General features: G+C 39.9%; 1 protein-coding gene across 1 annotated transcript in view; it reads right to left on the bottom strand.

Moving 5' to 3' along the window:
* LOC130427110 (titin-like) overlaps positions 1 to 13,179 on the bottom strand; it is a 131,273-nt gene that overhangs the window by 44,225 nt on the left and 73,869 nt on the right. The window contains 22 exon segments of the mRNA XM_056754158.1: positions 47 to 349; positions 459 to 1,046; positions 1,149 to 1,445; positions 1,547 to 1,744; positions 1,856 to 1,960; positions 2,072 to 2,662; positions 3,880 to 4,167; positions 4,260 to 4,550; positions 4,653 to 4,940; positions 5,285 to 5,590; positions 5,673 to 5,975; positions 6,057 to 6,359; positions 6,472 to 6,759; positions 6,859 to 7,158; positions 7,254 to 7,556; positions 7,670 to 7,969; positions 8,054 to 8,329; positions 8,420 to 8,845; positions 8,938 to 9,237; positions 9,334 to 9,618; positions 9,709 to 10,029; positions 10,146 to 13,115. Coding sequence (XP_056610136.1) covers positions 47 to 349; positions 459 to 1,046; positions 1,149 to 1,445; positions 1,547 to 1,744; positions 1,856 to 1,960; positions 2,072 to 2,662; positions 3,880 to 4,167; positions 4,260 to 4,550; positions 4,653 to 4,940; positions 5,285 to 5,590; positions 5,673 to 5,975; positions 6,057 to 6,359; positions 6,472 to 6,759; positions 6,859 to 7,158; positions 7,254 to 7,556; positions 7,670 to 7,969; positions 8,054 to 8,329; positions 8,420 to 8,845; positions 8,938 to 9,237; positions 9,334 to 9,618; positions 9,709 to 10,029; positions 10,146 to 13,115 — 9,630 coding nt within the window.

The raw sequence follows: 13,179 nt of genomic DNA on the forward strand, positions 1-13,179 counted from the left end.
ATGCAAAAATTATAGCTGATAAAAAATAAATAATCAATATACCTACCAGCAACAAGCTTGGTCCTCACAGGCAGTGAAGGCTCACTTGGCTCTCCAAAACCTGCCTTATTCTCAGCAGCTACTCTAAATTCATATTCAACTGCCTCTTTTAATCCTTTCACTTCAAAGTGGAGGTCTGTAATTGCTGTCTTTGATGCTCGTGACCATCTCATGCCCTTCTTTTCCTTCCTCTCCACCATGTAGCCTATTATGTTACTGCCACCATCATCAGATGGTCTTTTCCATGCAATCGTAACAGAATTTCCACCAACATTTTCTACCTCTGGTCTACCTGGAGGGCCTGGAGGACCTGAAATAAAGCATAACTTTAATAGGAATTGTATTACATACATGTATATATATCCAGCTGTGTTGTGCCAACCACAAACAGAAAAAGAATATGAGATATTAACACATACCATAGCTATCAACCATTTTGACTGGCTCAGAATGGCAAGGATCACCAGCTCCATAACTGTTTACAGCAGAAACACGGAAGATGTACTCATTTCCCTGGATAAGCTTATTGGCCACAAAGTGGCAGTCAATAACCTTTTCAGCAAGAATGGTCCAAAGTAGACGGCTTGTTTCTCTTTTCTCCAATGTGTAGTACTTAATTGGCGATCCACCATCCTCATGAGGTGGTGTCCATGTCAAAGTGACCATTTCAGAAGAAACTCCACTTGCTTCAACTGGTCCTGGTGGCCCAGGGACATCCAAAACTGTCACTTTAACATTCTCCTCTGTGACACCAAATGGGTTACTTGCTGTAATTGTGTACTCTCCTGATTCCTTCCGACTTGCATACTTAATAGAAAGAGTAGAAGAGGATGGGGTAGTTTCTATTTGACAGACATCTGATGGCTTGAAGTATTTTCCACCCTTTGACCACACAGAGGTTGGTTGAGGTTTGCCCACAATGCTTGTTGCTGTGATGATAATGATATCACCAGCTCTGACAGTAAGCCCCTCCTTTACTGTTGGATCAATAGTAATGGTTGGTGCCGCTGCAAAACAAACAGTGCCTAGGTTATTCATTTCTAAGGTAAAAATAAAACAGAATATTATTACCTCAAGATACATGCACTAGACAACAAACTGAGGCTTACCATATTCATCCGTGCACATAAGGGTATCAGTTTGTTCCGAGGGTGGACTTAGTGCTCCAGCAGCATTCTTGGCTCTGATTCTAAATTCATACTTGCAACCCTCCTGCAAGTCATTTACACTATATGCACAATCAACAACATTCACTGTGTTAGCCTTTACCCAGACCTTAGCCGGGAGATCACGTCTTTCAACAATGTATCCAGTAAGTCTGTGTCCACCATCATACTGAGGTTCGGTCCATTGTAGTGTTACACTGCTTCTAGTGATGCTAATCACATCAGGTTTGCCAGGTGCATCTATAATGTTCAAGCAAATTATTAAAAATGAGCCCTAATTATTTTGGGGCATATATTTAAATAGTATGATATGCTAAGGCCTTTAAAAATGCTTTACTTACCTACTGGATCCAAGGCAACCAATGCCTCAGTTGGAAGACTCGGCTTTCCAACACCAGCCAAATTTATAGCCATAACTCTAAACCCATACTCTAGACCCTCAGTTAGACCAGTCACTTTGAAATCTCTCATCTTCAAGGGAGTTGGGCTTGCTCTTTTCCACAACATGCTGTTTTTCTCCTTGAATTCAACATGGTAACCTGTAAGCGCAAATAGTTTTTATCTATCCATTAATTTGAGGGTTGAATTATTTATAGGTTTTTTTATTCCAACTAACTGTGAGCTCCAAAAAATTTATTTTATTTCTGTACCTGTGATTGATGAGCCTCCAGTTTTCCTTGGATCAGACCATTCAAGTGTTGCTGAATCATGACGCATACTCATGACTTGTGGTGGAGGAGGTGCATCTGGTACATCTGATGAAGTAATTGTAAGTAAGAGAGTGAGACTGTTTTACTTTCATATTTATAAATTCATATTTATAATATTCAAATTATACTGACAAAAATGTTCTGAAATCCACTTACTGAATGGATGCTTGGCAATCATAGGCTCTGATTTGAGGCCCTCACCAATTCCATATTTGTTTTCGGCACTAACTCTAAAGATATACTCAGTACCCTCATGGAGACCTGCCACTCTGAAACTGTTTGTGTCCACAGCTGAGGACACGGTGACCCACATATTAGTAATGGAATCACGTTTCTCAAGAATGTAATTGGTAACTTCTGATCCGCCATCATCTTTAGGAGCACCCCATTTTAAGGTTGCACCATCTGCAGTCACTTCCTTGAACTTGATTATTCCAGTTGGAATTCCTGGTTTACCAACAACTCTGACAAAAATGGTGGACTCTTTTGTTCCAGCAGTGTTGCGAAGAGTGATGGTGTATTTTGAGGCATCAGTCCTCTGACAGTCACGAATCAAGAGAGTTGTATTTACGGCTGTAGATTCCACACACACTCTTCCTGTATCTGTGAGATTTTCCTCCTCTCCCTTCTTCCATGTGACCACAGGGACAGGTTTTCCACTGATAGGAATCTTGAGACGAACATTGCTTCCCTCTTTTGCTATGTAGTTCAAATTCGGCAACTCTCTTAAGTCACAGCTTGGAAGAACTATAACAACAGTGGATGAAAGGTAATCAACACATATTGAACACAATATGTGAGGTGATTAATAGAGCTGCACAATAATCGTTAAAAGATCCTGATCTAGAATCGAACACCAGACGATCTCATTAATGAAAATCAACGATTCTCGTGTGTCTATTTATTTACACCTCAGACTAAAATCATAACGTTTCTATATGCTGTTGCTGCCGCAGAAGTTAAAATTATTATTATAAGGTATGTAACGACGTCACAAACAGTCTTTGCAAAACACACACTATCATTATTTCTGTGCCAAATGATCACAGAAGTACTGGGATTAAAGCAGAGAGTTGACAACTCATACGCATGAGACTCGTTTACAAGCTCCTACTCTGCCCAAATTAGTCTCACACCAAATAACAGACCAACATATAAAGTAAATACAGCCTGACAACAAAGGCTGTTCTCATGAGTGTCTTTCAGGATTGTGATACATTGTTCTGATTATGCTTCACATCCTAACTGTACATGTTTGAAACGAAACTAACAATTGTAGTTTGTAGCGCGGACAAAATCCAAGTGAGCGTTTACATCCGTCATTATGGTAAAACACGTCCTCAGTGCGCCTATTACTATATTAACGCTATAGAGAAGCTGGACTATTAGAGCTTTTCCTCAAGTTGCCCATCATTTAATGTTTTCAGGTTATTTTAAACTGTTTACAGGTGAGAATACTACGTTGTTATGTTTATCTGCAGTGTCTTTCATTAAAGACCCCTTCAAGCAGTCTGTAAAAATCAGGCAAATGTATAAAATAAAAAAGTGTCACCTTATGAATTTGTTTTACTGAGAAATATTTCATATACAAGTTACTTCAATGCATTTATACTTTTTAGGAAGTTAAACTTTTGCATTTAAAGTAAAAATGAAAATTGAAGAAACACTTTAGTTTACTTAAGGAATATGTGGTTAAACATTTCTCACCATAGTTACTGTAGGTTAACCATGAAATATGTAATCATTTTGAAGCAAAGTCCTACATATTACGTACCCAAATAAGGTTTTGTCAGAACCTCTAGTAAAGTATGTATTACTTTTAGTCATCATTCAGAATTGAATTGAAAAGAATCGCAATCTCTATTTGAAACAAAAGAACCGGGATCCTCAATTTATCCAGAATCGTGCAGCTCTAGTGGAAAACCGAAACCATTATTACATGAATACAAAATTAAAACTCTCACCATTGACGTCTTCTGCAATCACAGAGAGTTCCTTCACAGGGCCATCACCAAAATCATTTGTTGCTTTTACTCTGTATTTGTATTCCCTTCCTTCAATAAGATCTTTTGCACTGTATTGCATGTTCTTTGATCTGAGAAGCTCCTTCCATTTGTCTCCACCATTCAGGACCTCAAGCACGTATGCAATAATACGGGTACCTCCGTCACTGATAGGCTTTTTCCATGAAAGGGCACAAGAATGCTTGGTTACCAGCACGGTCTTAAAGTCCATAACTGGTCCAGGTTGCTCTGAAAGGTATTGTTCAGTTTATTTAAAAATTATTAAAAAAATATATATATTTTCAAATATTGGAAAGTATAAAAAAATTATTGTTACTCACCGGTTGCTCTCACAGCATCTGCTGTTTCACATGGCTCACCAATACCATATTCATTCTGAGCCATAACCCTGAAGCTATAAGATCTACCGGCTTCCAATCCGTCAATCTTAAAAGATGTTTTGGTACAAGTGGATGAAACTGTTGACCATGCTTTCCTTTCTGCGTCTCGTTTTTCAACAATGTAACCTATAATCTCACTTCCACCATCAATGAGAGGTGCATCCCACAGGATGGAGGCACTGTCCTTCGATGTCTCTTTAACCATTAGATTCATTGGAGGTCCAGGGGTATCTGTTTAGTGATAATAATATACTTCGTTTAACATCAAATACTAAGCATAAGCTATCTATAATCATAATTATATATATAACCTTTTAAAATCATAGAACTCACCAAGGACCTTGACAATAACTGTGTACATCTTCATTCCGCTTACACTGTCAAGGTTCAGTATGTATTTGCCTGCATCGTTTCTATTTGCTTTCTCAACAAAAACTGATGTGTCGCTGTCAGTGGTCTTGATAAAAATTCCTTGTCTGTCCTTAATGTTGGTGTTCATCTTGGCCCAAGTGACCCTGGGGGTTGGCCGACCCTTTATTTTGGCATGAAGTTTCATTTTACTGCCAGCCATAAGGACCAAAGTGTCCTTTAGCTCTAGGTCAAGCTCAGCCTCAGGAGCAGCTAAATTTACACAAAAAAACAATACAGTACATATAATGATTATAATATGCATATGGTATACAGACTTGAGTTTATGACCAGGCTTAAAGCTAATTGTATACATAAGTAATATTTAACTCATCATCTATTTAAACTATGGAATTACATAATATAATCTTTTTATATTAAAAGAATGAACTTTTTTAAATGAAATGTTTCATTTTGTAATTCAAATAAATTAATTACTTTTTATATATGCCTTCAGATCAAAAGATTTTTAAGATCAGGAAAAACGTTTCAGTCAATTGACCCTAAGCTTTTGAATAGTATTTTTTTAGCTAAATTTAAAACAAAATATTTTTTACCGAAAACATCCTTGGCAACATGTTTATCAGGAACTTCACAAGGCTGGCCAAATCCAACTTTGTTTACAGCAGTTACACGAAGTTGATATTCAGAGTTATCCAACAGTCCAGTGACAACATAATGTGTATCCTTAAGGTTTTTAGGCACATTGCATCTTATCCAGTCTGTAGCATTGGTTCTCTTGCATTCAATAAGGTATCCCAAAATTTCACTTCCACCATCGCTCACAGGCTTAGTCCAATAAAGGCTTATAGTGCTGTTGGTGGTATCTTTGACCTTGGGAGAAACAGGTGGACCTGGAGGATCTGTGAGAAAGTATTAGGAGGTAATGATAAATGCTCTAATCTATTCACATGCATGATATTGTAAATTACTTTTGATACTCACACAGGGGATCAAGTGCAGCGGCACCAGTAGATGGTTCACTGGGTTTGCCTTGGCCAGCTTTATTGACAGCGATCACTCTAAACTCGTACTGTGTGCCCTCTGAGAGCTCTCCGACCTCAAGTGTTCTCTCCAACAATGGTTTTCTGTTGAGTTTGATCCAGTTGATTTCCTTGGTCACACGTATTTCAACCATATAACCAAGTATAGGGGACTTTCCATCATCAGATGGTTCCTTCCAGCTTACAGTCATATGCTCCTTAGTGATGTTTGTTATGACTGGTGGGTCACATGCTCCAGGAACAGCTATGAACAACAAAGTATATTACATGTAGAAATGCTCTATCCAAAAACATAAAAATACAAAGAACAAGATTAAAGTCTCACTGAAGGGATTCCTTGCAAGGACAGGGTCTGATATGATGGCATCACCAGCACCATAGTGGTTCTCTGCACGAACACGGAACTGATATTCATGCCCCTCTATCAGTCTCTCCACTAGAATTTCAGTTGTATTACCACTGATTTTAGCAGAGACCTGAGCCCAGTTAGCTCTGCTTGTCTCACGTTTATCAACAACATAATTTGTAATTGGAGAACCACCATCTGAGTGTGGAGCCGTCCAGCTCAACTTGATTCTATCTGAAAGGACCTCATCAAATTTGACAGAGACCGGTGGGCCAGGTATATCTATTTAACAGAAAAGCAATTATTATTTTATTGCAAAAATGTGGGATAGCAATGCTGTATCTCATCTAATAAGCGCTATTTTGGATAAACATCTGAACATCATTTAACTTACCCAGTACTTTAAGTTGTATCTCAGCAGTTGTAGAACCACTTGCATTTTCTGCAAGAATTCCATAATTTCCTGTATTTAGTTTGGTAACTGCATCAATGCTGAGAGAGAAGAGGTGTCTCTTTTGAGAAATCTTAAAGTCTTTATCAGTTTTCAACACTTCTCCCTCCTTGGTCCATCTAACCTTGGGCATTGGTTTGCCATAAACCTCTGCCTCAAGACAAACATCTGACCCAGCGTTTACTGGTGACATTTTTTTCATCTGTATGGAAAGTTCTATTCTTGGAGGCACTGTAGACAAGCAAAAAAGACAAAATCGATAAAACAACAACTTGTTAGGTAACTATTTACAAGGTAATGTCAAATCAATCCCAAAATGTATATGCTTACCATTCTCTGCAGACACCAGTATGGGATCAGTGATTTCAGATGGTCTGCTAATGTTAACTGCAGTCTTGGCAATGACCCTAAACTGGTACTTGGCACCCTCTTCTAGCCCAGTTGCAATGTACTCTTCACGTGGCACATTTTGACTGCTTGTGTTGCAACGTACCCAAGTGTCTTCTGGGACCCTTAAGGCCTCAACATAGTATCCAATTATCTTGCTTCCACCATCGTTCTTTGGTTTGGTCCAAACCAATGTTACGGTGTTCTTAGTTACATCAAGCAACTCTGGTTTTCCAGGAGCATCTATTTGATTGAATAGTCAAAATATTAAACATGTGTACATATTCAAAATAAAAACATGTATTTAGAAAAATGCATATTATCGTACATGCACATACCAACAGGTGTTCTTGCTGTGATGAAATCTGTTTTCTTGCTAGGTTTACCCTGTCCAGCTCGGTTTATAGCAGACACTCTGAAATTGTATTCCAAACCTTCAATCAGGCCGGCACAAGGATATTCAGTTGTACGAACAACAGAATCATTAGCTTTAACCCAAAGAAGACTGTTCCTCTCTTTGCGTTCTATGTAGTATCCAGTAACAGGACTGCCACCATCTGACTCAGGTTTATCCCAAGCCACAAACATGCAGTCTTTGTTTACTTTGTTGATGCGGCAGTTCAAAGGTTCTCCAGGAACATCTAAAAATAATTTCATAAAGACAGCATTATAAAGGCTTCATTTTTATTACACACCACAAGATGCATGTCAAAAGACAATAATGTGTTCAAAGAATGCTTTTATTTTATCTCACCAAAGGGAAATTTGGCAACCATCCTGTCAGACGTAAGTGGATCTGAAATACCAAATCTGTTCTCAGCACGGACACGGAAGACATATTCTTTTCCAGGAACGAGTTTTCCGATTCTGCAGCCAGCTTTGCCACAACTGGAAAGAGCAGAAACCCAGTCTCCCCTGCCTACATCACACTTTTCAACGATATAATTAGTGATATTGCTACCACCATCTTCAAGTGGTTTGTTCCAAGAGAGCGTGCAGGCATCAGAATCAATGTCACTGATCTCAAATGGTGGCTCAGGTGGTCCAGGAATATCTGTGAAATAAGAATGTTTGGTTACAAATCAAATTACAATCTACCTTTTTATTTTGGGTGTTTACGAAAATGATAAATTCTAACCTCTGATGACGATTTTCAAAATATGGTCAACTTTGCCTGAGCTGTTCTCAGCAACAAGGCTGTATTGACCACTGTCATGTCTTGAAACATCTTTGATGATGAGCACACACATGTTCTGAGATTTATGTACAGCAAGACGGCTAGATGAGACTACATTATCTTCTCCCCGTTTCCACTGGCATATAGGTGCTGGCTTTCCAGACACAAGAGCCTCAACTCTCAGCTTTGCTCCTGCCTTTGCAGTGACAAGCTCAGGCATAATGATCTTGGGTTCCACTATAAAAAAACACACATAAACAAGATTCTTCTCAGTTTTTGTTTAAATTTGAATAATTATATCAATATGAAGTTGATTCAACAACTTACTAATTTGTTCCTTAATCTCATAAGCTTCTCTTGTCTCTGTGGGCAGACTCGATCCGATGGAATTTCTTGCTGCAACTCTGAAGCGATATATTCTTCCCTCCTTAAGTCCAACAACGGAAATGCTCAAGCCTTTCACAACAGCGTATGGTGTCCATTCCAGCTCCTTTTCTTTCTCCTTCTCTTCCTCAACCTCAGGTTCAGGTGCGGGTGGAGGCACAGGCTCTGCAGCAGGTTCAGCTTCTCCCTCAACCTCGCCCTCAACCTTTACTGGTTCTTTGGGCGGTTTAGGCATTGGAAGCTCAAGGTAGTCGATAATGTAACCATCAATTTTAGCTCCACCATCACAAAGAGGTTTTACCCACCCAACAGTTGAACTATTCCTAGTAATCTCCAAAACATCAACCTTTTGTGGTGGGTCAGGTTTGCCTTTAGGAAGGAGACAAAATTATGCGTCAGGTTTAACTTTTTTGGGAGGAGAAAAAACATTTTAAAACATTTAAAAATAATTATGCACTTACTGATAGGATCAGAGGCCAGATAAGATTTTGGTGTAGCTTTAGGAACTCCAGGACCATATTCATTTACAGCTATTACTCTAAAGTAATACTCTGTTCCGGGGACAAGGTTAGTAACTTTGAATGTGGTATTTTCAATATTTGTTTTCACTGTTCCCCAAGTCTTGCGATCAATTTCTCGCTTCTCAACAATATAATGGGTGACGTTGCTGCCTCCATCATTGTCAGGTGGTGACCACATAAGGTTGCAAGATGTCATTGTAAGGTCAAAAGCCTCAAGACCAACAACAGGTCCAGGTGTATCTGTTTTAAAAAATGAAGACATAATTAAATGAAAAGTTGAATATTATAGTTATTAACAATGATTATTGCATTTAGAGCTCACAAGACCTTGCTTACCAAGTACTTTGACATTCACAAATACTGCTTTCTCTCCAGCTGGACTGGATACAGTCAATGAGTATTTGCCTGAATCATCACGGGTTGTTTCAGAGATAACTAGGAATGTCATAGTGTCAATGAGATCTACATGGCCCTTCTGGATGACATTATCAATCCCCATTCTCCTCCATACGACCTTGGGGGGAGGTCTGCCTCTGATTGTTGCAACTAATCTTATTGGGCATCCAGCTCTTACAGTCAAACCCTTCTTCAGTTCTGCATCCAAAACAATGTCAGGAGTTTCTGATGGTTGCAAAAAAGAAAAAAGGATGGAATTAGGAAGGAATGCTACCATAAGAGTTCATAGAGTTGTCTCTTTTTAATGAAACTTACCCAGGACTTCCCTTGGTGACACAGCTCCCTGGAGATTAGTCGGTTGACTCATGCCAATTTGATTTTGAGCAGAAACACGGAATTCATATTCAAACGTCTCGTCAAGACTCGAGACTGTGAATTCTGTTCCCATCAGCTGGGCAGCAACATTGCACCTCTTCCAGACTTCATCATCCTTCTTGCCTGTGCCTTTGACTCTCATCTCAACTACATATCCAATAAGAGGAGCACCCCCATCATATGTTGGCTTTGTCCATGAAAGAGTGATTAATGTTTTTGAGCTGTCAGCCACCTTTAAATTACCAACTGGGCCAGGAGGCTCTGCAAATAGATAAAAAAACGACAGACATCAAATTTTGGGTACTGATATGCAAAATATGGTGATATGGCACTAATATGGTACCAATATATTTATGAAAGTAAATGACTGAACATACCAATTGGATCTCTTGCTGTGAGTGATCTAGATGGTTTGCTTGCATCACCAACTCCAATTTCATTTTCAGCCTTAACACGGAACTGGTAATTATGATTAGGCAATAGCCCTGTAACAGTCATCTGTTGTCCTGTAATTGGGGATTTAGTAACTGATGCCCAACGAATGGCATGCTCCTCTTTTTTCTCAAGAATGTAACCAGTGATGGGCTTTCCACCATCAAAATCAGGAGAGCACCACATTACAACCATTTCGTCTTTTGTAATTTTGGACACTTCTGGAGTATATGGTGCACCTGGTCTGCTGAACTGGGTTCTTGCTATGAAGGACTCGGTTTCAACAGCGGGGCCAGCCCCCATTTTGTTCTCAGCTCTCACCCTGAATATATATTCATTTCCTTCAATAAGGCGAGTAACTTTAGCTGAATTAGTTATAACAGCAGCTGAATGAATTGACCATACTCCTCTCTTTGTCTCACATTTCTCTATGATGTAGTTATAGATCTCACATCCACCATCATCTTCTGGGATATCCCATGTAAGCTTGCATCTGTCCACAGAAATATCTGAGACCTTCAGGTCTCTAACAGGACCTGGCTTGTCAAGAACATTTATTTTGGCTTCAGCAGAGCAGCTTCCTGCTGCATTTGTTGCAGTGATTATGTATTTTCCAGTATCTCCACGTTTAGAATTTGTGAGCAGCAATTTTGTGAAGTTGGTGCCAGTTTCAATCTGTACCCTTGGGCTTTTGTGGATATCCCCAGTGTAATTCTCTTTAGACCATTTTATATCAGGCTGAGGTTTACCTTTAAGATCTGCCTCAATTGGAATGGACTCTCCAGCTTTCACAACAAGAGTTCCCTCCAGTTTGACTTTGAGCTCCGGCTGTAGAAGTTCCTCCTTCACAAGAACTTCAGCTGTTGTCACCCAGTTACTCTCTCCACCCTCATTCTTTGTTTGAACTCTAAATTGATAAATTTGGTTCTCAATACATCTGTCAACCATGAAATATGTTTCCTTTATGGCACCTTTGTGCAGTCTTTCCCATTCCTCTGCTTCTTTAGGTTTCTTTTCAACATGGTAAGCAAGGTTACGGCTACCACCATCATTTTCCGGTTTCTTCCATTTGAGGAAGACAAATGTCTTACCGATTTCAGCAAGTTGGAAGTTCTCTGGCTCGCCAGGCTTATCTACTGGATCAACAGCAAGGACTGGTGTTTTCGTTTCAGTTGGAGGGCCAGCACCGATTTTATTCTCTGCACTTACACGGAAGAAATATTCACAATTTTCAACAATTGGTGCTTTGACAAGTCGTTTGGTGCAGTCAGATGTAACAACTGTCCATCCTCTTTGGTTGGGCTGTCGGCACTCAATTTTATAGTTGGTAATTTCACTGCCACCATTATCCTCTGGATTTTCCCAAGACACCATACATGAGTCTTTAGTTGCATAAGAAACCTTCACATTTTGACAAGCTCCAGGAATATCAAGCACATTGACAATAATTGTAGCTTGTGCCTGACCACTGCTGTTCTTTGCATGAATAGTATATTTTCCGTAGTCAGCTCTAACAGCATCCTGAATGACCAGCTCTACAAGAGGGAAGTTATTCTTCATCTCAGTACGCTTATCTCTACCAAAGGCTCTTGCATCTTTAGTCCAAGTGATCTCAGGGTCTGGTCTGCCCTTGACACGTGTCACAAGGTTGATGATCTGCCCTGCTCTAACTGTAAGAAGGTCACGGCAAGCAACGTCCACAGTTACTTCAGGGGGAACAAGGATGTCTTTGGCAAGCACAGTTTCTGTTAGTTCTCTTGGCTCACCATCACCAACCTTGTTAGAAGCTCTAATGCGAAATCTGTACTCTGTGCCTTCAAAAAGTCCAGGTACTCTAAATGCACAGAATTTAATAAGATCCTTATTTATTTTGCTCCACTGTGCAGAACCCGATTTCTGGCATTCTACAACATAGCCAAGGATAGGACTGCCTCCATCTCTTGAAGGTTTGGTCCAAAGCAAATCTGCATATGACTTGCTCCAGTCCTTTAGCTTAATGTTACTTGGAGGCCCCGGCGGAGTAATCGGCCGTATGGCTTTCACTGGGTCTGATGGATATGATGGTTCACTTACACCAGCAATATTTTCAGCAAAGATTCTAAATTCATAGCTGTTACCCTCAAACAGACCACAGACCCTGTATCTTGTATCTAAGACTGGGGTTTTATTGACACGGATCCATTTGCCAGTCATCTCCCTGCGCTCAACAATATAGCCACTCACAGGGCTTCCACCATCGGTTTCTGGTTCAGTCCATGAAATTGTTACAGCATTTTCTGTTATATCAGAACATGTGGGTCGGCCAGGAGGACCTGGTGGATCAAACATATGCTTAGCAACAGTGGGAGGGCTTTCAAGGGCAGCACCAATGCCAATCTTGTTGACAGCACGTATACGCACAATATATTCACGTCCCTTCTCCAACCGTGGGACTTTGGCTTTTGTGCTTGTGCTTCCAGAACTCACAACTGACCATGGTTCCCAAGGCTTCTTTACATCCTTCTTCTCAACAACGTAGTTCATCAAAGGTGTACCACCATCGTCTTTGGGGGCACGCCACTGGATTATCATATAATCAGGAGTAACCTCAAGGATATTTACTGGACCAACTGGAGCAGACGGAACATCAAGAACAGTAACATGCAAAGCAACTGACTTGCTGCCTGCAGGGTTTGCAACGGTGAGAACATACTCTCCACTGTCAGTCCTGACACACTCACTAATATTCAAAACAGTTGAGTTTCCTTCAGTATTGATCCTATATTTGCCCTCAGTTTTCAACTCATTTCCATCACTTTGCCACTTGGGTGTTGGAGTTGGGATTCCATGCATGATTGCTGGGAGAACAATTGTGGTGCCAGCCTTCACAACAAGACCTTCAATAAGTTTCACATCAACTTCAATAGTTGGAGCCACTGAAAGAGAATTGGACATAATAAATGTGATTATTTATTCATTATAACATTAAAAATAACTAAA

The sequence above is a fragment of the Triplophysa dalaica genome, chromosome 8 (assembly GCF_015846415.1).
Source record: "Triplophysa dalaica isolate WHDGS20190420 chromosome 8, ASM1584641v1, whole genome shotgun sequence".
Taxonomy (NCBI): Eukaryota; Metazoa; Chordata; class Actinopteri; order Cypriniformes; family Nemacheilidae; genus Triplophysa; species Triplophysa dalaica.